Below are 27878 nucleotides of genomic sequence, written 5' to 3'. Positions count from 1 at the left end.
TCCAGGGAGAAGGTAGAGAGAACATTTGGTGTCTGCATTCAGAGGGATCAGAGTTTAATCCTCCCTTTGCTATATACTCTTTGTCTTTTTTTTTACATAAAAAAATAATATATTCATTACAAAAATAATTCAAACATTTCATAAATATATAAAGTAAAACATGGAAGACTTCCTGCAGTATTTATTTCATTTGTATTTATAACTTGTCATAAAATGGGTAAAGGGAACCATAGAAGGAAAGGGAACCCTGCCCACTTTGGACCACTGTTCTAGTCTCCCAGGCTTTGTCTCCAGAGCTCTTCCTGTGCAACCCATTTCCATACGCCCTTCCATTCAAGGGAAGGGTCTGGAATCTCAGCTTTCTTTGCTATGAAGAATAACTAAGTTTTAAGACTTGAGCATACATCAAAAAAATTGTTTTAAGTATCAAAGTCACCTTAACCATGTGATCAAGATTAACATCACCAGTCTATACTTATATAAATACATGATTCAATATATTAATAAATGGGGAAGAGACAAATCTCCCATGTAGAATTCCAAATAATTTATGTAGCTACTGTGCCCTCATGGAGGGGGAGCATGCTCCCCACTCCTTAGATGTGCATAGTGACTTCCTTTCAAAGACTAAGGTATGGACAGGAGGGGAGAAAGAGTAATTTTACAGTGGAAAACCTGACAAACACTACCTCAGCCAGGTCATCAAGGTCAACATTAGCGACCTTGCTGACACACTGATGTCATGTTGATTATATGTGCCTTTGTTATGTGATGAAAATGAAAATTTACCTCTGTGGTCTTCCTTCAGACTTCCATGTTAGACTTTAAAATCATTTTATTATGTGACTCTAATGAAATTTGGTTTGTGTTTTTATTCTTGCTTTAAAATGAGAGTATAACTAAGATTTTGTTTTTTTACTTTTTTAAGATTTTATTCTTAAGTAATCTCTACACTCAATGTGGGGCTTGAACTCATGACCCTGAGACCAAGGGTTGAATGCTTCACCAGCTGAGCCAGCCAGGTGTCCTCAAGAGTGTGTGTGTGTGTGTGTGTGTGTGTGTGTGTGTGTGTGTGTATGTATATATATATATATATTTTTTTTTTAAGTTAAATATATATATATTTTTTCTCTTTTTTAGAGAGTGAGAACACAAGCGGGGAGATGGGTGGGCGGGGAGAGAGAGGGTAGGAGAGAAGGGGAGGGAGAGGGAGAGAGAGAGAGGGAGAGAGGGAGGGAGAGAGGGAGAGAGAGAGAGAGAGAGAGAGAGAGAGAGAATCTTAAGTAGTCTCCAGGCTCAGTGTGGAGCCTGACACAGGGCTCGATACCTCAACCCTGGGATCATGTCATGAGCTAAAATCAAGAGTCGGACTCCCAACCGACTGAGCCACCCAGGTGCCCCAATATAATTAGGATTTTAAATATAAGATTCCCATTTATTGAATTTATCTCAATGACTATCTTCCTCTTTTCCCAAATTTCTAATATTTTTTTATTGCTGTCCAGTGGTATGCTGGTGAATTGTCTCTCTAAAAACAAATAAAACCCTGATTTGTTTAAGTAGGCTCCATGCCCAACGTGGGGCTTGAACTCAGGACTCTGAGATCAAGAATCACAGGCTCTACTGACTGAGCCAACCAGTCAACCCAAGCAATTTGTAGTTTTTGCTCATTTCTGTGGTAAACACACCCAAAATGGCCAGTTTCAAATTAACAGTGACTTACTGCTTGTGTGAGTTTCAGCATGCCATTGTTTTTGTCTAAATTTACTTTTTAAAAAAAAAATTTTTTTTTAACGTTTTATTTATTTTTGAGAGAGAGGGAGAGACAGAGCATGAACAGGGGAGGGTCAGAGAGAGGGAGACACAGAATCTGAAACAGGCTCCAGGCTCTGAGCTGTCAGCACAGAGCCCGACGTGGGGCTCGAACTCACGGACCGCGAGATCATGACCTGAGCCGAAGTCAGCCGCTTAACCGACTGAGCCACCCAGGCGCCCCACTTTTTTTTTTTTTTAATGTTTGTTTATTTTTGAGAGAGGGGGCAGGGGAGGGGCAGAGAGGCAGACAGAGAATCCAAAGCAGGCTCCAGGCTCCGAGCTGTCAGCACAGAGCCCGACATGGGGATCAAACCCACAAGCTGTGAAATGATGGACCTGAGCCGAAGTCGGGCACTTAACCAACAGAGCCACCCACGCACCCCCAAATTTACTTCTTAATCTTATGGTCTTTTTTAGTGTAATGTATTCTTTCTCTTTGAGCCTTCGAACATACTTGAAGTCTTTTATCAGGGTATTCCAAAAAAGTAGTTTCACCCGGGGTGAATCTGTTTTGACATTATTTGCACTCTTTCTTAGCATAGATTTCTTCCCCTGACAATCCACAGGTGAGTTTAGCAGTTGGCTCCATGCAGCTCCTGCCGCTTTGGTCTTTATTCTAGAATCAGGTCTGCTGACATTCAGTAATCTGGGAATATCACAGAGCAGGCAGTCAACAGGATTGTGTCAATTACCTGTTCTAAATTGGGAGTGGGTGGGTAGTCCAAGTCCTCCCGCCGTCTGCCTGGGTCTGGGTCCTAATAAAAGTCTGTCATCCAGCGGGTGTGCAGGCTGGGTTCTGGTCCGGCTCCCTCCCAGCAGTAAGCCTGACTTTGGTTCCGGTCTTGCATGTGGTGCTTCCAGTACTCTCTACTCCATAAGCCCTAACAGCCAGTAGCTTGTTTCTGCAGTGGAGCCCAGCAAGCTTTTGGCTTCAGCCCTGCCTCACTACTTTGCATTTTTACTCCATTGCTGGCCCACAGAAATATTCATCTTGTTTTGGGGTCAGTGTGTTTTCTGGCTTTTACCTTTTCTAGATCACTGTTGTTTGGGGGCCAAAGTGGGCATCACTTAACTGGAACACTGGTGCTCCACCTGGACTCCTCCACCTCCTCACCCTTCCCTCCTTCCCTTGCCCTATCTCCCTTGAGTACCTCTTCTGCCCTCTTGTCCCCTACCTCTCTGGAATCTTGCTCCCCTTCTCACCCACCTTTCTCTTCTGAACCCCAGCTTGCATCCGCCCCTCACACACTTGCAGGCACTCTGCCTGCGCCTGGTGACACCTGCACGGACATCGAGCCTTTCATTCACTTACATCCACTCCTAACGGACCCTTTGTATTCTGAACCCCTCAGTGGCGAGGACACCCATACCCACAGCCCATATCCATAGCTGTGCCACCCAACTGCTCTTAAGGCAAATATAATCACTTGGCAGCAAGCAGGGGAAAACATTTAAAGACCTACAAGAACTTAGAAAATTTACTGCCACTACAGGAAACATGAGTAAATAATAATATAGGGAGGAGTACAGGATAAATTGGGATTTATGTTCCTGGGATGAGGAAAGCTCTCCTAGCCATGACAAGAAATCCAGGTTTCTTAAAAATGAAATCTGAGGAACATTAAACTTTCATGCAATATTAGAAAAAAACCCCAATTTGTAAAGACAAACTAGGAAAACATTCACCGAAGTCTAATTTCCTTAAAATAGCGGTGGCTTAAAATCATTAAGGATTTGACAATCTGATAGTAAAACGATGAGGCAAGAGCAGGCAACCCCAAAAGACAAAAGACAAATACCCAGGAAACTGAACACTTGCCAATCCTCACTAAATACAAACAACAAAAAACAATGATGTAATTTCTTTTTGCTATTCGGACTGGCAAATTTGTAAAAATTGAGAATATAGAGGATTGGCAAGCAGGTAAGAACATAGAGGTGTTTTTAGATCACTGCAACAATGTAAGTTGGTAAAAACTTTTCGGCAGGGGACATCGGGAAGGTATTAAAATTTTAAATGTCCCCACTCTCTGACCCAGCAACTGTACTTCCAGGAATAGATCCTCCAGCGACTTTCGCAGGGCAGAGGTGAGCGAGGCTGGGCACTGTGGCACCGTGGGCAGCACAATACAGTGGAACCTTGCCATGCCTGTCACTAGAGAAGCCATGAAATAAATGCTGGGGCAGCTAATGCTCAATGACGCCATCATCCAAAGAGACATAGATCTGCGTGCTGCACGTGTCACATGTCCAACATACCGGTAAGTGAAGTGGTAGGTTGCACAAGAGCCTGAATAGAATGTTCACATTTTTGTACAAGAGAAGTGGATATGTGGCGCCTGGGTGGCTCAGTTGGCTAAGCGTCCAACTCTTGATTTTGGCTAAGGTCATGATCTTATGGCTCGTGGGACCGAGCCCCGCATAGCACAGAGCCTGCTTGGGATTCTTTCTCTCTGCACCCACCCCCTCTCACTTGCACTCAGACTCTCTTTTAAATAAACATTAAAAAAAAAAAAAAAAAAAGATGGGGCGCCTGAGTGGTTCAGTCGGTTAAGTGTCCGACTTTGGCCTAGGTCATGATCTCACGGTTCGTGGGTTCAAGCCCTGCAATGGGATCTCTGCTGACAGTTCAGAGCCTGGAGCCTGCTTTGGATTCTGTGTCTTCCTTTCTCTTTGCCCCTCTCCTGCTCACGCTCTCTCAAAAATAAATAAACGTTAAAAAAAAATTTTTTTTAAAGTGGATATGCAAACAGAAGGAAATATATCAAATGTTCACCAAAATGCTAGCCATGGTTGTCCCAGAGAGGTGGAGACAAGAGAGCACTTGTACTTTATATATGTGTGTATACACACACACACCTTTTTTAATGAGCATATATTAGTCTAATAAGCAGAAAAATACAAATAAAAACAAATCATGATTAGTAAAGCCTTTCATAATTACTTTAAAATTTCTTAACATAATGATGGGTATAACTCGAATTTCTCTGTCCTTATTCATATAGGTGATGTATGAATTAACCAATAGGCCCAGTATTATGGATAAAGAAAGAGCAGAGTTTTAACTTGGTCATAACTTCCTTTCCAAATTCTCCTGCTCATCTCCAGGCACGGTGTGACACCCACCGATAAGAATCAACTCACTTGGCCAGGTGCGTGTCAGAAACGCACCTGGTCTCCCCTGGCTGCCATGACTGACTCCCAGTGCCTGAGCAGACACAGCAACCACAGGAAAGGGAAGTCCCAGATTCTCACAGGATTCGTCTACCCTTGCCAGACCAAGTCCTCTGAAGATTCGCTGATTTCCATGTCTCTCTCCAAATCGGAGGTTTACAATGTGCTCACCCAGAGAGAAGCAGGGACATCCTCTGGTACTGAGAACAGAGGTAAAAGGGGTCAGCCAGAACATCTCTGGATTTAGGAGAAGGAAGATGGCCTCAAGGGCGGGAGACATTGGTGGCAGGCCTCCGGTCAGGGACAGAGAAGGGAGAGCGCTCCCAGGTCTCCCCACTGCTGCTCCCCACACTCCATCCATGCAGTGGGGCTCCCATGCCTGTGCTGCTGAGCCTCTCCTGCACCTACATTGACCATTTCTTCAGAGACTGGAAATGGGTCCTAACACCCCACAACAAAACAAGCAGGGGACCCTAGGCTCAGCCATTACCAACAGCAACCAGATTATTATAAAGATGGGGAAAACCATAGCTTAAAAGGGCAGGGGTGGGGGGAGGACTAAATTTTCCAAAATGTAAAATTTTCCTTCTACCTTCCCCAATCATTTGCACAATTTTTGTAAAGTCCAAACGTAATTTAAAATGAGGTAGGTAGTTTCTCTCTCCTCTGCCTCCTCTTCTTTGTGGCGACTGTCGAGGCCTGTGCCGTGAAAGCACCAGTCTCCCGTGCAGGGGGGAGCACCAGGGGTGGGCACTGGTGACTGACGGAGCTTCTCAGTTGGCTATTTTCTCAATCTCATCCAAATCATCTGTGTCCAATCTTTCTATTTTCTTATCTGGGGAAAAAAAGAGAATTCACAGAGACATCAACACGGGGCTATCATGGAGACACACACCTAGGGAAGGGACAGCACAGCAGGGAGGGAGGAGGCAGACAGGTTTCTGCCCCCATGCCAAGCCTCTGGCCACAGCACACTTTCATGAAACCCCACGGGCTCCTGGTGCCTGAGCACGGGACAGAGCCCTAGGCCCTTCAAGCCTGGCCAAGGGGGCGCTGTTGTTCGAGTTCCTGACCCGAACTCACCAGGTGTGCTCTTCGAGAACTTCCATATTGTAGGAAAGGAGGGGAATGTGACAAGGACACAGGCCTCTGGAGGAGGCCCCAGGAGAACCTGCCCCTCTAAGGAAAGGGCCCTGGCAGGGGACACTCCCAGGCACTCACTAAAATGCTCCTGGATTCTGTTCAGGATGTTCATGCTGTGCTTGCTGTCGACCATGTTCACTGCCAGGCCCCTCTTGCCAAAGCGGCCCGTGCGCCCGATCCGGTGCAGGTAGGTCTCGTTGTCCGGGTTCCCATCCTTGTCCACGGGAAGGTCAAAGTTGATGACGACAGATACCTGTTCAACATCAATACCTGCACGAAAGAGGGGTGGAGTCAGGACGGGAAACAAAAACCACCACCCACCAGGCGAGGCTGCCACACGCCAGCATCAGGTGGAGGAAGAGTCTGGGGCAGGCCAGCTCTGGGATTCGGGGACTGGGGGCACGCAGCAGAATCCAGAGGGAAAAACAGAACTCGGGCAGGTGCTAACAAAATTATGACATCGCTAGAAGAGCCTCTGCTAGATACAAGAATCTGGAGATGCGGCCGAAACTTCACTAGGGGGCCCCAGGAGAGCAGGCACCATTCACTCTAAACCAGTCACTGCCTGTTTCCTTCCGCCACATCAGGACTCCTGGCTTCTGTGAAAGTTCCCATCTGCTGGGGGAATCCAGCCTCTCCCAGAAAACAAAGTCAGCACCAACCCCAGCTGGACTCCCCCGAACCATCTGAGCGTCCCGTACGGGAGCCCTGCTCTCGCCATCCGGAGCCTGGCGAACAGGCACATTCTCTGCTCACCGCGGGCACACACGTTGGTGGTCACCAGCACCTTCTCTTTGCCCTCTCGGAAGCGCTCGATCACCGCAGCCCTCTGCTCCACCATCATCTCGCCGCTCAGCAGAGCCACCTGGTGGCCTTCTTTGGAGAGCTCTGCTGCCAGCCAACTAGCCGTTTTGCGGGTCTGGAGGGAAAAGAATGGTTTTAAATGGAGATGCCTGGAAAAATAAAAACAAAAACAAACCTGCAAAAAAGTGGCTTGTTTCCATTAAAATACGTGAAAGCCTGCTGAGTTCAGCCACCAGGGTAGGCTTACCAATTTTACAAAGACAATTTTAGCCATGTGAATTTTTTTTGGATGCATTACTTAAATCATCTTAGTGTTCAGCTAGGAAGAGTGTGGTAGGAGCCAATATCTTCATTCTCAAATAGTCTACATTCTTAATGTTATATAATCATTTCATTGGATGTTATCTGGAGTTTTTCCCAAGGTATGTCTAAGAGGTGGGACCAAAGAAAAGTTCAATTCTTCACAGTCTTTCCCTCATAACTCATTATAGTCTGAGGAGAATATGCCCTGGGGCAGGTGGAGGCGCTCCATCATTTCCTTTCTGGCCACACAGAGGACACCCAGTCCTCCTCAGCACTGAGGTGGAGCTGGCTGAAGGGAGGGCCAGGCACACCCTCCAGTGGAGCTCCTCCCCCGGCAGGCCTGCTGCTGCCACTGCTACTCACGTGGCAGAAGATCATGGCCTGAGCAATGGTGATGGCCCCGTAGAGGTTACACAAGGCCTGGAACTTCTCATCTCTGTTATTGCACAGGACGTAATACTGCTTGATGGTGTCCAACGTCTCCTCCTCACGCTTCAGTTTGATAATGTTTGGGTCTGGGACCACTTTCTGGGCAAATTTCCATACAGAGTCTTCAAAGGTGGCAGAGAAAAGCAGCATCTGGCAGTTCCTGGGCAGCATCCTGCAAGGGAAGACCCAGGTATGTGGCATGACCCCGAGTCTTTCCCTGGAAGGAACAGAAGACAGCCACCCCAGGCTCGGATGCTCTACACGCCGGGGAAAGAGGCAAAAGGGGGGAGGAGAACAGCAGGGAGGAGGCAAGAGCAGCCATGGGGCAGGGAGGGGGCTGGTGTTAGATTCCCTAAGTCTCCTTCCTCAACCCGTGATCAGTGCTGGCGAGCAAATGGCCCATCCAAAAAATGCTCCTGAAGGTCCTAAAAGCAAATAACCTAGATGGAGAAAGAAGAGGAGTTAAGTACAGCAGGAGGAAACACAGTGAACAAGAAGATCTTTACTTGCAAGTCAGAAGACAGATGTTCCTCTTGGCTCAAGAGTTCCTACCTCTGGATGCGGATGCTCTGGTCTTGGTGGCCCTGAGTAGCTATCATCACGTCAGCCTCATCCAGAACAAACACCTTGATCTTCTTAGGGTCAATGAACTTGAGCTTGGCGCACCAGTCCAGAACAGTCCCAGGGGTGCCAATGACAATGTGTTCACTGATCTTCTGACCTCTTTCCACTGTGAGACAAGATGTTTTCCGTGGGTATTTCCATGGCAAAACCAGCTTTGGAAATCAAAGCCTTGCCCATCCTTTCAGAGTTCGTAAAACTAGTTAATTCCAGATGTCAAAACACACAGGATTGTTATCCAAAAGTCTTGGGTTCTTCTACTGTAAAGCAGGCACAGTGGCACCTATCTAACTGCATTGTGCTCAGGATTAAATCCCATGCAGTGACCCCTCAGTGTCATTTCTCATTCCTACTTCCTCCTGATTCAGCGTTGTCCCCCTCATTCCCCTCAACATTTCATATCATGCATTCACTCATGATCACAGATTTTCTCTTAAATTGGTAGTTGTGACTACCAGGATCCTGGCCCAATGAGTTTTTGTTTCATGAGACATTCTGACATGTAGACAGTTTTCCTAAGTACAAATTCTCTGACTCAAAAAACACATTACTTTCAAATTATAGCTGGTGGAAGTTGAAACCAGTACAACCATCTATCAAAATTGCTAATGCAGAGCCTGTGACCAGTATTTCCACTATTAGGAATTAATCCTGTATGTGTATTAACGTGTGAAATAACATATATGCAAGGATATACACACCTCAAAAAGTAACTAATTAAGCAAAATATGATACACCCAATGGATGTTGCCAATCCAAGTATAAAACTGCTTAGGAACTGATAGGGAACAATCTCCAAAATACATTATTAAATGTGAAAAAAGGGGCGCCTGGGTGGCGCACTCGGTTAAGCGTCCGACTTCAGCCAGGTCACGATCTCGCGGTCTGTGAGTTCGAGCTCTGCGTCAGGCTCTGGGCTGATGGCTCAGAGCCTGGAGCCTGTTTCCGATTCTGTGTCTCCCTCTCTCTCTGCCCCTCCCCCGTTCATGCTCTGTCTCTCTCTGTCCCAAAAATAAATAAACGTTGGAAAAAAAAAAAATTTAAATGTGAAAAAAATTTACAGAGCAGTTTGTATAGCACAAGAGGCAAAAAAGAATACATGTAATAAATGTACATGTGTGTGAGTACATATTTATACACACACACTTACATACACACTGTGTGCCTGCAGCCACATCTCTGGTGTGCCACATGAGAAACTAGTTAGTACTGAGTGCCTAAATTTAGGAAGGAGAACTAGGTGGTTGGGGGGGATAAGACAAAGTTTCAACCACATATCCTTTCAGTTTAACACATGCGAATGTGTTAACTATTTTAAAAGCAAAATTTAGGGGTGCCTGGGTGGCTTAGTCAGTTAAGCATCTGACTCTTGATCTCAGCTCAGGTCTTGATCTCGGGGTCGTGAGTTCAAGACCCATACTGGGCTCCGCACTGGGTGTGAAGCCTACTTTAAAAAAAAAAATAAGTAAAAACAAAAACAAAATTTACAACTTGAGAAAGGACTTTCATTAGAGATGCATCAATTGGTGAGCCTGAGTGGCTCAGTCAGTTAAGCGTCCAACTCTTTATTTCGGCTCAGGTCATAATCTCATGATTCATGAGATTGAGCCCATGTACGGTTCTGTACTGACAGTACAGAGCTTGCTTGGGAGTCTCTCTCTCTGCTACTCCCCGCCCTCCCAGCACAATCTCTCTCTCTCTCTGTCAAAATAAATAAACTTAAAAAAGAAAATTTATCAATTATCTAATTATACATTGGAAGAATTTTGAATTAACTGAAACACATTGTAGTTCTCAATGTCCATTGCCTGAGAGTCAAAATTGAACCTTTAAAAAATAATACATTAAATATAATTAATATATTAATCCTTCACACACAATGAAGTCCCAGGTTATTTACAAAGCACTCTAAAGAAGATGTACGTTGTCACAATATTGTGATATGCTTTACTTCAACGTACCCACCAGTTTGAAGCATCAAATAAACACACAAAAATAATCAACCTAATAATTTTTGGATAAAGTAGTTTTGCTGCATGTTGAATCATGATGGTTTTCTCCAGGAAAAGCTCTTTTGTGATTATGTGGTGAGCTGACCTAGCCATTTCTCTCTGTTAACTGACAAACCAGAAAAAATGAAGTTGGGAATTTGATATACACTTTCTTGAAGATGAACAGAGTCTGTCTCTTCAATGAAAATAATCCACTGTATCTGCTGCCACTGTAACATTTAAGCTTTCAAGAGAAAATGATTATTAGAGTTTTGGAACACTTGTATGCGCCACTAAGTTTGAGTTTCTTGATGTGTATAAATTCCTCTGATGAATTTGGTGGTAATATTAGTGCAGGTAATTTAAAGTCTGTATAACAAAATGTCTCAACATTTGGAAGATCAGTGTTACCCAGGTATTTTTTTTCAATTTTTCTAACGTTTATTTATTTTTCAGAAAGAGAGACAGAGTTCAAGTGGGGTAGTCAGAGAGAGAGGCAGACACAGAATCTGAAGCAGACTCCAGGCTCTGAGCTGTCAGCACAGAGCCCGATGCAGGGCTCGAACCCATGAACTGCGAGATCATGACCTAAGTCGAAATCAGACGCTTAACCAACTGAGCCACCCAAGTGCCCCCAAATGACCAAGGTATTTTAATGTAACAGTATGAAAAATTCAGTAGTATGATTTCAGATTCCACATTGGAACTAACTCTTAAGTAATTACCACTTGTTAAGTTTTGGTGTCACGTCCAAAAAAGAGTATCTAAAATTATCTGAAAGGCCAGACTTTCTTCATATTCTTCTAAAGTAAGTATTTTCAGAAATTTCTCAAAAAAAAAAAAAAAAGAAATTTCTCAATTTTAGCTTCTACTATGGCAAATATCGAAAGATAAAACCTGTATAAACAAAAATGCTTTGGGATCCTCAGTAATGTTTAAGAGTATAAGAAACCAACAAGTTTGAGAACCACTGTTCCAGGCACTTACAAACTGCTGGGTCAAAGGAATGTCTGTCTTTAGTTTTTCTTTTAAAAAAAAGTTTTTTTAAAACGTTTATTCATTTTTGAGAGACAGAGAGAGACAGAGTATGAGTGGGGAAGGGGCAGAGAGAGAGGGAGACACAGAATCTGAAGCAGGCTCCAGGCTCTGAGCTGTCAGCACAGGGGCTTGAACTCACAAACGGCAAGATCATGAGCCGAAGTCGGATGCTCAACTGACTGAGCCACCCAGGTGCCCCTGTTTTTAGTTTTTCTAAGTAATGCTAAACTGCTTCCAGAAAGTAACTGTACCAATGTAAACTCCCCACCAGAAGTGTATGGGCATTCTAGTTTGGTTTTTGTGGTTTTTTTAAATTTATTTTGAGAGAGAGAGGGAAAGAGCATTAGTGAGCTCTCAAGTGGAGGAGGGGGCGAGAGAGAGAGAATCCCAAGCAGGCTCCTCACTGTTAGTGCGGAGCCCAGCACAGGGCTCAATCCCACAAGCCATGAGATCATGACCTGAGCTGAAATCAATAGCTGGACGCTCAACCAACTGAGCCACCCAGGTGTCCCGGGCATGCCAGTTCTTGTTCGTCTGCATCAACACTTGGCATTGTCAGACTTCATTTTTGCCCATCTGGGAAGCACACAGTGGTTTTAGGTTTACGTTTCCCTGATGACAAACGAGGCTTATCATCTCATATTTACTGGCCGTCTGAATTCCCTTCTTTTGTGCAGTGTCTGTTCAACTGGGCCTCTTCTGTCCATTTTCCTATTAGACTGCCTACTTTTTTCTTACTGAATTACAGTTTTATATACTCTGTTAACTTCCTTTTTAAGTAGGCCCAGCGTGGAGCCTAATGTGGGGCTTGAACTCATGACCCTGAGATCAAGACCCTGAGTGATACCAAGAGTCGGACACTGAACCAAGCGAGCCAACTAGGCGCTCCCTACTCTGATAACTTCCTAACGACCATGTTCTACCTGCCCCTCCTCACCATTTTAGTCCATACTCTCTACACTACATACCATAGAACACATGGGAGAAATAATTGGTGGAAGGATTTCTGGTTTCGATAAGACCAAGTTATCTGGTCTTATCTGCTCCTAGTTTACTCTGGGCTTGTTTTGAAACAAAGGGATATGACCCCAACCTGCCATCCTAGACCTACTAATCCCTTGTTAATAAGCAGCTTCCAGAACTCTGAATGCTGAATTCAAAACCCTGTTATCTTAGTGAAGAACGACAGACTTTAAGAACTCCATGACCCATACAAAGATTTTTTTTTAACAACTCTAAATCTTTTAAGAGTAGAAAGGACTGTTAAATAACAAGTTTAAAACAGATTTACTGAAAGCAATGCAGTGGGCCCTAAGGTCAATTGAACCAGAAAGTTTAATGTCATCATCACATCTTCAAAATTCAAACACCCAACTACCCTATCCTGCTCACTGCTTAGGTTTCACCCCTTTATACTCACATTTATTGCCTCGAACAGCATAAGCAAGCTTTAGTTCCGGATGAAATTTGCCCATCTGCTCAATCACTTTTCCCGTTTGAAGTGCCAACTCATATGTTGGGGAGAGGCACAAACACTGAACAAGGAAATCATAAAGGTTGAGTTTAAGAGAGTCTTTTAGTAAAAGACAACAGGCGCTAATGCAACAAATATGCTTATATTATCACTTTTTAAAAAATGTTTTATCTATGAGAGAGAGAGAGAGAGAGAGAGAGAGAGAATCCCAAGCCGACTCCATGCTGTCAGCACAGAGCCCAGCTCGGGCCTCGATCTCATGAACTGTGAGATCATGACCCGAACCAAAATCAAGAGTTGATGGTTAACTGACTGAGCCACCCAGTCACCCCTGATCTTACTACCATCTAAAAAGGCAGGGAACCACATCCTCTCCAACCAGGCCCACTTTTCAGCTATAGACCCAAGCCTTCAGCAGGGAGCCCTGGCTGGGTGAATGCCTTCAGAAGCCACTGTTTAAAGCTGCTATTTCTGAATGAACTCTACCTAGAGGCCTAGTACATGAACCTGCTCTGCCAGATCCACAGTCTGAGGCCCAGGAAACGTTCAGATCCCTTAAGGGGTGCCCTCACTAACCGCCCACCAGATAGCACTGTCTTTCCCAGGGCAGGCAAGCCAGGGCCCTCAGGATCCCCCAACCCTCACCTGGGGGTATCTCTCTGCTGGTTCCACTCGGCTGAGCATGGCCAGGACGAAGGCGGCTGTTTTACCAGTACCTGACTGAGACTGAGCAATCAGGTTCTGTGGGCTGGATCAGGAACAGAAAGGAAAATAATATTGGTTAAACACAATAAAGTACCAGAATGTTCTTTCTGGATGGTAGGAATACAGAATATTCTTCCTTTAATCCAAGTTTTCTGCATTGAGGACAATGATAAATTTTTTATATGATGTTAAAAAACTGCTTAAATATTAAGGGAAAAAATGATTCTTTTAGATGGGTTTATACCAAGAATCCTCACTCTAGACTCCAGCACAGCCAGGGTGCCCTAGTTTTGTACCCCAGGGGCCGCATGGAAATTTACACTGCAGAGTAAAATCTGTGCCAAGGAAAATCCCTGAAGACATTTTCTGCCAAGCTGTAATATGTCTCCAGCACTCGGCTCCCCGTGTGTTTCCTTTTCTTTTTTTTTTTTTTAATAATGTTTATTTTTGAGAAAGTGTGAGCATAAGCAGGGGAGAGTCAGAGAGAGAAGGAGACATAGAATCTGAAGATTCAAAGCACACTCCAGGATGTCAGCACAGAGGCCAGTGCAGGGCTTGAACCCACGAACTGTGGGATCATGACCTGAGCTGTAGTTGTAGGCTTAACCGACTGGGCCACCCAGGCGCCCCTCCCCTTTTCCCTTCTTTATGAAAATCCAAGACACCAAGTCAGGCAGATGCTTTAGAGGGAACTTTCGCATTTTACTTCCTGTAACTCAGTCATGGAAATAGGTGGAATTTTTTGTCATTAAGCAAGAAAAATAATAGAACTGAATGGGAAATGTTGCTCCATAAAGTAGGATACCAATTATCTACAGTTTAAAATATGTAAACAACTCTTTGATTCTTAGGAATGTGTAGATATGTAGTAAAAGTATAAAGAAATGTAAGAGAATGATAACCTGTTTCAGGATGACATTACTTGGGTTGGGGAAGGGGATGTGAATGCAGAGGAGTGCATGGGGGCTTCCAATGTCAACTAGATTTCTTGACAAGATAGGGTTACAGATGTTCTTGACACCTTTTTTTGCAAGTTCCAAAAATTTCATACTAAAAAAAATTTTTTTAACATTTATTCACTTTTGAGAGACAGAGACAGAGCACAAGTGGGGGAGGGGCAGAGAAAGAGGGAGATACAGAATCTGAAACAGGCTCCAGGCTCTGAGCTATCAGCACAGAGCCCAACACAAGGCTTGAACTCATGAACTGCGAGATCATGACCTGAGCTGAAGTCAGATGCTTAACCAGCTGAGCCACCCAGGTGCCCCCAAAATTTCCTATTTTTAAAAAACCCTGTTTTAAAAAATGCACAGAATAACATTAGCTTTATCTGTTTTTCATTTATTTTAAAGATTTTTATTTATTTTTTAAGTAACCCCTACAAACCAATGCGGGTTTGAACCCACACCACCAACTGAGCTAGCCAGGTGCCCCCATTAGTTTTTACTGCTAAGTGGGAAAGGCAGAAGCTGTACCAAATTCCATCTGACTCTCTGTACTTGCTCAAGCTGTTTCCCTGAGGAAAACATGCTGTCCCAAATGTCCCATCTTGTTCTCAAGAACAGTAAGTATTGGTATAGGACGTTAAACCAAATTCTGAAGAGGTGCACTGGGATCTGCATACTCACGGCTCAGCAAGCATCATGGGTAATGCATTCTCTTGTATCTTGGAGGGTCGATTGAAGCCCATGGCATAGACTCCCTGGAGAAGCTGTGGTTTCCTAGGAGGCCAGGGAGAGAAAGGATCGTTTCCTAGTTCAAATTGTTTTAAAGGCCTAAATCTCTTTCCCTATATCTAGCAAAGAGTAACGCTTCCTATCTCTGTCAGACATATCTTCCTAGGCCTTAAAAAATATTACCTAAAATGAAACCAAACCATCATCCTTCTCTCCTCAGTCTTAATCTACAACTATTACACAATTCATAGAATACACACAAGTTTTCTTTCTTGGAGAAATTCATGCTTTCAGCAGACCCCCACAAATATGATTGGTCTTGGATGGCAAATGTTCCCTGGATACTGCAAGAGTGGAATTTATTAATTTGTATAAATTGTATAATTTACATAAAATGAATTATAAAAGGCGTACCTAAAAATAAACACTGCTTAACTGTATCACTATAGAAGTCCCTTTAGAAAACAAGATTCACGTTTAATTTCTTGGTGCAGATGTTAAAATGAACCACGGTCATTTTGTATTCCATGGTCCTTCCAAAGCCAGCTATACAAACACTCAGGACAATCAAGAGGTAAGAGAATTGATTTAGCCAGTTTCTGGTAAAGAGGAGTGTTCAATCACCTGTACTGAACTTCACGAATGCTCATATTTGGTTATTATGTTTAGTCAAAATCAAGCATAGGAAAGCACCAGCTTATATAAGTAGCTACACAACAAATACAAATTAAAGTTGCTTTTTCATTGCATTTACAATAACCTCTCTGTTACCTCTACCATCGACAGGGTATTCGACAAAAATCCCACCACACTATTTGTAAAGAAGAGCCAAACCAAGTCAAGCCTTCTGTTCTCTGAGCCTTCCCTGGAGTTAACAGGCTCTCTAAAAGGCACATTCATCTGGCATATGTTGGTTCTCAGACACAAAGACATGTGAAAGCATAATCTTTGGTGTCTTCTGTTTAGAAGAAAAGGCTATGAAGCTCAACAGATTGTGATATGGTTGCTAAGGAAACAAAGTCACAACTGAATGAAGATCCAAATGATCCAAGAGCTTCCAGCGGTTCATTATTTTCCTTTTATTTTGCAGATTAATTCAAAATTTTTAAGTACAAAACAAATATATTAGGCAACTTAGGTTTTATTTTTTGTTTCTTCTAGCCAACAACTACTAAATCATAGAGAGCTTGATTTTTCAGAAAGGACAATTCCTCACTGGTCAGACTGAGAGCACAAGTCCTTTAAATGAAAGGGGGTTTAAAAACCATCTATACTTGGGGAAGCAAAACTGTCACTTCAGGAAACAAAAGAGCACATCTAGCCGTCCTGATATAGTTTACGAATAGAAGCAGAGATGGCAGAATTGCTGAATGAAGCCCCCAATGGGAGAAATACAGAAAGAAAAGAATAATTTCCTGAAAACATTAAAGAACAACAATGCTTTAAAAAACTTGTTCTTAACTGTTACTTCATTAATGACTTGATTTGGTTTAAGTTAGCTCTTATATTTTAAGTGTCTCTTATTCTAAAGCAGTGGTAACAGTTGGCAGGAATGTGGCCCCTATTGGCCCACGGTGGGCATATTAAAGATTTTGCTGATAAAGGTAATTCCACCACTTTCTTATTCACCAACTGCTTTCTGTCTATGATTCAGGTCCTGGCAGGCAGCAAGAACGGTGGTTATGTCTTGTGTTACTCATAACACCCAGCACAGTACCAGGTACATAAACCAATGATTCATAAACATTTCTTTACTAATATATTGAAGTAAACAAAAAAATTGGTATGACCTTCCATAATTCTGCTTTTAAAATAAAGCGATATTGGAAGTCATTCTTAGCACAATGACAGGAATATGCTCCCTTACAGCTTAATTCTGGGTTCTGGATTGGTTTTTGTTTTGCATTCTGGAATACTGAAGACTGCTTTCCACTGTAGGTACTGGAAATCCTGCAAAGGCTCTTTTGATCGATTATATAAAAGCAGATAAACTGTTCTTAACCGTAAACCCTATAGTCTAACAAAAGGGCTTACCTAATAAGAAATGTTCCTGACATCCAGAAATCACCTGTCAGCCAATATTTTATTGAAAGTTCTAAGAGCATAAAAGAAAAAAGACTTTCAGCTATGAGGAATAAATCTGTGGCATTTAAAAATCCCTCCCAAGAGGAGGAGAACTGGGTAGCCAAGAGACAAGGGTAGGAGGGAAACCGTCACTGTAAACTGTTTCATACTTTCTGACTTTTGAGTCATGTGAATTATCAAAGAAGCAAATACATTAAGATTCTTAAAAATAAAAGTAAAAAGTAAAATTCCCCAAAGATCTTGGAAATGCTAAGTTTTACAAAGGAGGGCCTGACAAGGAGCAGCTGTTCAAAGAACAAATACTCACAGCCGAAGCTCCTCAAAGGACTTCACAGAATAGAGCGGGGAACTTGGGTCCCGCTGCAGGACTTCCACTTGGTTCGTGTTATCGACAAGGTTGCTTCTGATCAGCTTGTTGAGTAAAGACTGGGCAGCTCTGTCCTCTGTCCGGAAGAAACCAGCAGATTGTCTTCACGCTCGTTTGGCAAACTCACCCTCGTGAAATCGCTCTCCCCATCTCTGCACCAGCACCCAGGCGGCCAGGCTTGGCTGGAGAACAACAGTCACTCCCACCGGCCTCCCTTTAGAACGGTGACTGGGAAACCCAAAAGGGCTAAGCTGCCCTATTCGTCTTCATGCTTCTATTCTCCACTGACCTCCACTTCTACCTCCTCCTCTCTTCTCAAACTTCTAATCCCTCACATCCTCACTCACCTGATGACCTCTTGTCTTCCTTCACAGAAAGTACCAGTGATCAGAAACACTTCCCCATTCTGTCGTGACATTCCTATACATCTACCTGCATGTGCGCCCATGTTCTCTACATTCCCTTTGGTAACCTGGGATGAACAGCCTGTGCTCCTAAGGCTAACCCCTCCACTGGTACGACAGGTCCCAGCCCCTTTTGCCCACAAGGATATTTCTCCTGACGCTGACTCTGTTTTGCGTGATCAGTTTCCTGCTCCACTGGAACATTCCCACCAGCATGTGAACACGTTGTAACATTTTTTTTTTTTTTAATGTTTATTCATTTTTGAAAGCAAGAGTGAGAAAGGGACTGGGGGAGGGGCAAAGAGAGAGGGAGACACAGAATCCGAAGCAGGCTCCAGGCTGTTAGCACAGAGCCCAGCGCTGGGCTCTAACTTACAAATCACAAGATCATGATCTGAGCAGAAGTTGGACCCTTAACCAACTGAGCCACCCAGGTGGCCCCAATATTTATATCTTCTTAACTTATTACTTATATTTAACTACCTACTTCTGAAATACTTCCTTCTTCTGGTTTCTGGATACCACCCTCTTGAGGGCACCTGGGTGGCTCAGCCGGTTAAGGGTCCGATTCCTGGCTTCAGCTCAAGTCATGATCTCATGGTCCACAAGATTGAGCTCCGCATCAGGCTCTGCGCTGACAGTGCAGAGCCTGCTTGGGATTCTCTCTCTCTCTCTCTCTCTCTCTCTCTCTCTCTCTCTGCCCCTCCCTCACTTGCTCTCTCTCTCAAAATAAATTAAAAAAAAAAAAAGGATACCACTCTCTTTCATTCTCCTTCTACCTCACTGACTGCTTCTTCTCAAACTCCACTGTAATTCCTCCTCATCTCCTTGATCCAGTGCCTCTGGCTCCAGGAGGGCAAATCTTGGGTCATATTCTATTTCTTGCTACAAAGTTTTAAAGAGAAATTACCTTTCTCTTCTTCATCTGTTTTCTCTGCAGCGGCACTGGTTTTAATAACACCTGCAAAAGAAAACAGTTATCATAGTAAGAAAGGCAAATTTCAAACCCACCCAAAAGGTGTGACAACATAAAAACTAAATCTTAGTTAGGTGATCAAAATGTAAATATTTGGCATTTCTTTACGTTTAATGGGTTTTATTCCTAGAAAGCACACAAGAAAATTTCAACTTTCTAGGAATGTTGGCTGACTTCACAGTGGATCAGAATATGTCACCTCTGATTTGCTTATCCTATTTTAAAATATACTATTATATTAGCAAACACAATCATACATAAGAAAGAAAACAGGTATTAAAAATTAAAAGCAAGAGGGGCGCCTGGGTGGCTCAGTCGGTTGAGGTCCGACTTCAGCTCAGGTCATGAACTCGCAGTTTGTGAGTTTGAGCCCCGCATCAGAGTCTGTGCTGACAGCTCGGATTCGGTGTCTCCCTCTCTCTCTGCCCCTCCCCTGCTCATGCTCTGTCTCTCTCTGTCTCTCATAAATAAATAAGTGTTAAAAAAATTTTTAAATAAAAAAATAAATAAAAGCAAGAGGTAAAATGTTCACTTTTGGTGGATTACAGGATTGTAAACCTGCAGGATTAAGTATCAACTTAAAAACGATTATAGGGGTGCCTGGGTGGCTCAGTCTGTTAAGCATCCAACTCTTGATTTTGGCTCGGGTCATGATCCCAGGGTTGCGGAATTGAGCCCTGCTCAGCATGGAGCCTGCTTGGGATTCTCATTCTCTCTCACTCTCTCTCTCTGTCTCTCTCTCTCTCTCTCTCCCCCTCCCTCTCTCCTCCTCTTCCTCTCTCTCCCTCTGTCCCTCTCCCTCACTCGTGTTCTCTCTCTCTCAAAACAAAATACAAAAAAAAAAACCCTTACAAAATAACATATTTTAGCGAAAAACAAAAAAACTAGGTACAAAATAAATAGAAATCAGTAGTTTTCATAAATACAGACATATAATTGAAAAGTTCCCATTTATAACAGCAACTAAAACGATGAAATACTTCACCAAGAAATAAAATTAATAAAATTAAATAAATACGCAAGATTTAAATGAAGAAAACTTTAAAACACTAATAAAATAATGCAAACAGTATAGCTAAAATGACAATAGATCAATTAAAGTGGAATTCTAAGATATTCAATTAGCCTAAAAGAAGGCAGCAAAAGAAAGGAAGAGAAACTATGAGACAAACAAATCAAATAGTAAAACTGCTTAAGTAAACCTACCATGTCAACAATTATATTAAATGTAGATGGATAAGAAAAATAAATAAAAGGCATCCAAATTCAAAGGAAGAAAACTGTCAATATTTGCAGAAGACATGATATATATAAAAAACCCAAAGATGCCATCAAAAAACTGTTGGCACTAATAAATGAATTTAGTCAAGTTGCAGAATACAAAATCAATGCACAAAATCTGGTGTGTTTCTATACACTAATAATGAACTATCTGAAAGAGAAATTAAGAAAATAATCCTATTTACAACTGCATTAAAAAGAATTAAATACCTAGGAATAAATTTACCAAGGAGGTAGAAGACATGTATACTGAACATCATAACACATTATTGAAAGAAACTGAAAACACAAACAAATAGGAAGGTTTTCCTTGCTCATGGATTGGAAGAGTACTGTTAAAATGTCCATTATTACCAAAAACACGAATCAATGCACTCCCTGTGAAAATCCCAACAGCATTCTTCACAGAAATAGAACAATTTTAAAATTTGTACAGAACCACAAAAGACCCCGAACAGCCAAAGCAATCTTGAGAAAGAAAAACAAAGCTGGAGGCATCATGCTCCCCGACTTCAAACTAGATTACAAAACTGTATAATTAAAACAGTATGGTACTTGCATTAACAACAGACACATAAATCGATGGAACAGAACAGAGAGCTCAGAAATAAACCCACACATATTTGGTCAATTAATTTATGACAAAGGACCCAAGAATATACAACAGAGAAAGGACAGTCTCTTTAATAAATGGTATTGGGAAAACGGGACAGCCACGTGTAAAAGAACAAAACTGGACCGCTATCTTAACCATACACAAAAATTAACTCAAAATGGATTAAAGACTTGAATGTAAGATCTAAAGCCTTCAGAAGGAAGGCTGACACCTTGGTCTCAGACTTCTGGCCTCAAGAACTAGGAGACAGTAAACTTCGATTGTTTAAACCACTCAGTTTGTGATACTTGGCATGTCAGCCTACCAAACTAATAAAGACAGAGAGTGAGAACTGGGTAAATGACAGTGCAGAACAGAAAGGAAGCCTTTCACCTGTTTAATACTTTGAGTTTTGAACCCAGATTAACTTTTCAAAAATTAAATACAAAGTTTAAAGAAACACATCAAGCGAACAGTGGCAGGAGTTAGAGACTAGATAAACTCTGGAAAACTAATGTATCCTCTTCAGTAACGAAACTGAATTTACTGGCTCTCAAATACCGTACTGTCATTCGCCAAATACTATATGAAAACTCTTTTTCACACTGCAGCTACTACTGCAAAGCAGAAGAGCTAATAGTTACAAGTGACTCACCATTGGTATCTGGTTTGACTTTTTCTTCCTTGATTTGCAAATTACTCATCTGAATGGGAATAAAAGGAAACAGAGTTAAGCAGAGGACCCAAAGGAAGTCCCTTAGCCAAGAGAAGTTCCCTAGTGAAAGTCCAGCAGAACTAGTTCAGCACCTTTACTCAGGGAGTTATCCTGCTCAAGCAGGAGTCCTAAAAGCTTGGGTGAAGACATCATTTTGGGCAATTTCAAGAACCTCAAAAAGGAGAGTGGGGTGGACTAAACATAGTAGTTGGGGGGAAAAGTTTGACAACAGTCTCAAACCTCTAACTTTCTTCCAAGTTATGCTCTTTCTAGAACATCTAACCTTCATTAAATGTCTTTGATAGCCTATCAATGGCAAACACACAGTTCCCTTGTAGATACACTGAAGAACAACACTATCCAGGGGCGCCTGGGTGGCTCAGTTGGTTAAGTGTCTGCCTCTCAATTTCGATTTCGGCTGAGATCATAATCCCACAGGTGAGTTCAAGCCCCACACTGGGGTCCGCGCTGACAGTATGGGGCCTGCTTGGGATTCTATCTTTCCCTCTCTCTGTGTCCTCCCCTGAGCTCTGTCCTCTCTCTTTCAAAAATACGTAAACTTAAAAAAAAAAAAGTATCATCTAAGTATTTCAACTTTGTTAGTCACGAAACCCACACTGTATTCATGCAACACTAAGCAAATAAATTACAGCCTTCTTTCTTGTCTTATCAACCACCTCCACTACAAGTTAGGTAAAAAAAAGTTATCTATTATGATCAAAGAACAAACTCATGTTCCTGATTTAAAATATTTCAGGAGCCGCCGGGTGGCTCAGTCGGTTAAGCGTCCGACTTAGGCTCAGGTCATGATCTCACGGTTTGTGAGTTCAAACACCACGTTGTCGGGCTCTGTGCTGACAGCTCAGAGCCTGGAGCCTGCTTCAGATTCTGCGTCTCCCTCTCTCTCTGCCTCTGTCCTGCTCATACTCTGTCTCTGTCTCTCAAAAAGTGAATAAACGTTAAAAAAAATTTTTTTTTAATTTATCAGAAACCTGAACACAGGTTTTTTATTGATTTTGGCCACTACTCCTGGTCAATGCAAACTTGCTTATAAGTTGCAGATTAAAGTGCAAGCAGAACAGTAATTTATACATTCATAATGAAGTCTCCAATCTCATGGGAATTATTTTCCCATGTTCAAAGTGTTGGTAAGAGTAAGGGTGTGACACAGAAGTGGTATTATAAAGGTGTGTTGTCAGGTTCTAAGGAGTACCCCAAATCAAGCCCTAGACCCCAAGCCCTGTCCCCAACAAGATCCCTGATTTGATGCAATCATTCATTATCCTTATAATGACCACCAGTGTTTCCTGAGGGCATTGAGAACCATTTCTTCCACCATTCTCCCTCCCCTCAACTGACCCTGCTCATGGTCTTTGGAAGTCCACCCTCACACTGTAGGAATATTTATCTGATCTCTTTAGAAACCAGGTCGTCCAGAGAAAAATCAGACCAACATACTACTGGAGGTGGACACCCTTTCCCTGAAGGCTAAGAGGAATGTTGGTACCTAACAGAAGGTATTTCATACTAGAACTTATCCACTGATTAACCTCATTTTTAGGCTGAATACACAGGGATTCACAGAAGACTACTCTTGGGATGGGCTGAAAAACACAAATAAAACAGTCCAGAGTCCCCAATCCAACCAAGTTGATTAGAGTCGTCTCAAAGCCTGACTGATGAGAAAGAAAACAATAACCAAATCTAATGTACTATAATTTGACAAAGAGATGTGGTAACAAAAGATGACATGCTTAGGGGATAGTCAGATCTATGAATTTGTCAGGATTTATTCAGCTGCATTCAAGGGTAAAACTACCTGCAGACTGGTATTCCTGTCTTGAGAGGTAACTCCATCATGGGAAAGAGGCAGGCCAATTGACTCCCATTCTCCTTCATTCTGAATTCATCTTCACCAAGGAACCTTCCAATTATTAGTCATGCATCCAACAGAAGGCAGCGTCCCTGACCCTGGACACAGGCTTTCAGTTATGACAGAAGCATCCCTTCCCTATCCAAATTAACAGTAGTTCCTGGGGGCACCTGGGTGGCTCAGTTGATTAAGCATCTGACTTCAGCTCAGGTCATGATCTCGCAGTTCATGGGTTCAGGCCCTGCATGGGATTCTGACAGCTCGGAGCCTGGAGCCTGCTTCAGATTCTGTGTCTCCCTCCCTCTCTGCCCTTCCCCCACTGGCACTCTGGCTCTCAAAAATAGATTAAAAAGTGTTAAAAAAAAAAAAAAGAAAAAGAAAAAGAAAAAAAAAGAGTAGCTCCTGAAGGGTGGCCAACCTTCCATCAATCCCAGAGTCCCTGATCTGTGGAGGGGTGAACTCTCTGGCACTCAAAGACACTTCAGAAAGGCTTCAAGATCTACCTCTATGACAATTCTAATCGCAAAAGGGTCAAATTATGTCTCCAAAAGATTCTTAGGGTTGCCTTTGGTTTTTTGGTTTTGGCTGATCCGGGGAAGAGAAAGAAAGATATTAAACTGGTCATACAACCAAAAGAGGCAGCAAAGGAAGCCATTTGTGTTGGAAGAGATGACAGTAACAAATGAACTGACATCAGGTCCTTTCTACTAATTCAAACTCTCAGAATCTTTTATTAGGGCTCCTAAAATTGCATCCCAAACTAAACTCCCTGACATACCTCTCTTTCCCCTCCAAACCCATTTTTGTATGCAAGGAAGACTCTGAAGACACACCTTTGCTCACATAAGCGTAAACCAAACAAAAATCCTGTGTGTAAATATAAGATCTTTGTCTTTGTGTTTTCTCTCTCCTCGTCTCTGTCATTTCCATTTACTACCTGTACACTTGAGAGCACAGCCATATGATAACCTAATACTATGAATTAGTTATTAAACTAAGATACACAAGACAACATGGAAATTTAAAAAAAAGGGGTGGGGTGGGGGAGGAGGGTTTTCCCCAGCTATCAGGAAGCAATATTTTCACACATTTATTTACATCAGCCTTCTGAGAAGTAGAGTGGTTAAAACCAGATGCCAAGTATGTTTAGGTCTATATGTACAATATTCATAATATCACAGCTAGATTAGAGTCATAGGTTTAAAAAAAATTTGAGGGGTGCCTGGGTGGCTCAGGTGGTTAAACGTCCGACTCTCAATTTTGGCTCAGGTCTGTGCCAAGTGTGGAGCCTGCTTGGGATTCTCTCCCCCTCTCTCTCTGCGCACCCCTCCCCACACACTGCTTACACTCTCTCTCAAAATAATAAACATTAAAAAAAATTTTTTTGAAAACAATTCTCAGTAACTATCTTTTAGAAAAGATCTTGTGTGAAGCAGTGGATTTTAAATGCTACGGTGCCAGAACCTCATCCTTTGTAATACTCTGATTTCTTTGTGGATAATAGCCAGTTTTATTTATTGTTAACACTTTATTTTATTTTTTAATGTTTATTTATTTTGAGAGGGAGAGGGAGAGTGTGAGCCGGGAGGGGCAGAGAGAAAGAGGGAGAGAATCCCAAGCAGGCTCCACACTGTCAGCACAGAGCGTGACATGGGACTCAGTCTCATGACCCATAAGACTATGACCTGAGCCAAAATCAAAAGTCCGACACACAACCCACAGAGCCACCCAGGTGCCCCTATAATGAGTTTCATTGCTTGCCCTGATTCTTCTTCTGAAGTCCAATGCCACAATTCCAAATGTGAGATACATGCTCTGTAGAAAACAGTTAACACAGTTAACAGTTTCCTATCCTTAGAAAAACCAGCTCGCAAGGTTGGCCCCTGGGAACTTGGACTTCAGAAGGGTTCCCACCATTCCCAGAACTGCTGAGGGGTTTGCTATACCTAAATTGTAAAAACATGTGATTTACGTTAAACATCTGCTTTCCTTCTGTAAGTCTGGAATTTTGGTACATGCTAAGCAGAGGGTGACTTTGTGACAACTCTCCAATAAGAACCCTAAGAACTGAGTCTCTAATGAGCTTCCCTGACAATACTTCACATGTGATGTTACAATTAGCTGGTATAGGACTTTAATTAAGCTGTGTGTAAATCCACCAGGAGAGGTGTAATAAATCAGAGCTGAGAGTACAGTTATCTGCTGGGTCCTATGAGTTCTCCCAGGAAATCACTGAACCTAGACAATTCCTGGGGACTCACAGCACAGGTACTTACCAAGATGTCCTCCTTGTCTAAAATTCAGAGACCTCCAAATCAAATCTGCCCATCTTCCCTCTTCTCTAGTCCTGTTATTAGCATTTTACTAATACCACCTCTGGGATGCCGCCTGCAAACAACATTTGCCTTTTTCCTAAATCCCGCACATTATATTGCCACAATTATCTCTTAAATCCATCTGTTCATCGTCACTTCCACCACCCAACAACATATGCCCTTCTCTGGACTATTACAGTAACTTCCACACTGACTGCCTTTCCTGTAGACATCACTAACATTCTATGTGTTCAATAAATCTTGCCAGCTCTCAGATCTAATCTTGTCAGTATCCTGAAAAATCCCCAAACCCACTAACAAAAGTCTCTCCTCTTGAAGTTCTCAGTTGAGGTTGCAAAGTACACTCTATATTTTCTGTACAGCTTCTATTACAACCCATACACTTAAGCTGCAGCAAAAATGAGTTCTGATTCTTGCTCTCTAGACAAGTTCAGCACTTTTGTGCATTTTCTCCTGAAATGTTATTCACCTCTATCTTACATGACTCATCCTCTATTATCCATTTGAAACTTCTCCACAAGCAATTTCTTATTCCCTATTCATAAACGTCCTCTCTCTTTTCAGACATCACTTACCGCATTATTCTTACCATTTTCACAGCATTTCCCACATCCTCACCTTCCCAACTAGACTGTAAAGATTCATCCTGTATTCCACTGGATTTAGACCACAATATTTGCTGACAAACTCACAATCTTCCCAAGGCAATCAAGGATGACTGCAGAAGAAATGTTAACTTAAGCATTAAAAAGTTACATAAGACTTCCAGACGACCAGACAAAACTATTAAAATCAATAGTGAATTATCACTAAACAAACCTACGGTTACATATAAGAACAGAAAGCCAGTTTACACTAATTACCTTACAATTGAATAGATCTTCATTTATAAAAGAACCAGGATGTGAAACTAAATATCCCTTTTAAACATCAACGAAACAATTTGTAGTCCCTCCCGCCAACATTTGCAGTAGACTGAAACACGAAATCTAAACCTGAATCTGTTATCCTGCAAAAAGCTACCAAATGCCAGCCACGTTAAGAAAAATCCAAAAACAAACAAACAAACAAACAAACAAACAAAAAGGGGTTTAGCACCGATTCATCCGAAAAACAGATCAAAGAGAGAATCAGCATCTAAATTTTCCTGTGTCTACAATCCCCAGTGAGGAAGTGCAATACAAGGAAAGAAAACATACAGAGCGGGAACAAATTTGCTACAGGACAAAAAAGTCTTTAACTGGCCCAGATGAATAGAACAAGCTTGACACTGGTCTCTATCGCCCTAGGCGCAAATCAGGGCCACGGGATTCACCGCCGCAAAGTCTAGGGAGGTGTGGGCCACAACCCTTCCCAACCCGGGCAGCTCCCGGGGCTCGAATCAGGGTCGGCTCGGGCCCCTGCTACGTTCGCCCCGCGAGAGCTGAAGCCACTGACCGACTTGACAGCCGCTTCCTGCTCGTCCACTGCCAGGGCCCACGAGTCGGTGGCCATGATGCGGGGAGCAGGGAGGCTGACTTCGGAAAAAATTCACCGCACGGCGAGCCAACACCTGCCCGGAGTCCACTATCTCCGCAAGAACCGCCCCCACGCGGACCGGAAGCGGCCGTGCCAAAAGTGACGTCAGTTCCCGCCCGGCGCAAGACGTCACTATTCTGCGCCGCGCCGGTCGTCCGCCGACGTGCGTCTCCTTCGGACTTTCCAGGAGCAGCCTCGTGCTTTCTTGAAATCCCTAATCTCTGCGAAGTCAAACTCTTAGTCCTCATTTTATTGCCTTACTTCACACTGAAGTAACCCAAGTTTTATTTTAAGCCCGTCACATGTCTCAGTGAATGCTAAAGCTTTACACAAAGGTAAGTCCCGTGAAGGTGCTGTAGATGCCAGTTTTTGCATGTTAACAATGCGATAACGTGTAAGAAAACAAAACGACAGCAATTGCCCTTGGACCCCCATAATTCAACCACCCCGAAAAATAAACACAACAGTGTTTTCTTTTTCTTCTGGTTCCTTCCAGTCTTTGTATGCATCAAAGTACGGGTATTTTACATAGTCCTAAACAAAGCACATACGATT

At 42.7% G+C, this 27878-nt stretch overlaps 1 protein-coding gene across 2 annotated transcripts; it reads right to left on the bottom strand.

Annotated features, from left to right (window-relative positions):
- Positions 1–79: 79 nt before the first annotated feature.
- On the bottom strand, positions 80–27402 carry LOC106986777 (ATP-dependent RNA helicase DDX19A). Of its 2 annotated transcripts, XM_027076195.2 has the most exons (12): positions 27243–27402; positions 21537–21585; positions 18940–18990; positions 17566–17701; positions 15126–15218; positions 13438–13540; positions 12739–12853; positions 8221–8398; positions 7603–7840; positions 6889–7051; positions 6211–6402; positions 80–5824 (listed from the first exon to the last, which is right to left on the bottom strand). In XM_027076195.2, the coding sequence occupies exons 1-12, from the start codon at positions 27297–27299 to the stop codon at positions 5763–5765; spliced, it is 1437 nt and encodes a 478-aa protein (XP_026931996.1). In that variant the 5' UTR covers positions 27300–27402; the 3' UTR covers positions 80–5762. The 2 variants fall into 2 exon arrangements, with proteins under 2 accessions (XP_026931996.1, XP_026931997.1); XM_027076196.2 differs by lacking the exons at positions 18940–18990; positions 21537–21585; positions 27243–27402 and adding an exon at positions 17208–17268 and having other exon boundaries at positions 17566–17690.
- Between the last annotated feature and the right edge of the window lie 476 nt (positions 27403–27878).

Source organism: Acinonyx jubatus, chromosome E2 (assembly GCF_027475565.1).
Source record: "Acinonyx jubatus isolate Ajub_Pintada_27869175 chromosome E2, VMU_Ajub_asm_v1.0, whole genome shotgun sequence".
Classification (NCBI taxonomy): Eukaryota; Metazoa; Chordata; class Mammalia; order Carnivora; family Felidae; genus Acinonyx; species Acinonyx jubatus.
The sequence above is the reverse complement of the archived record's forward strand: the minus strand, read 5'-3'. Positions and strand labels throughout refer to the sequence as shown.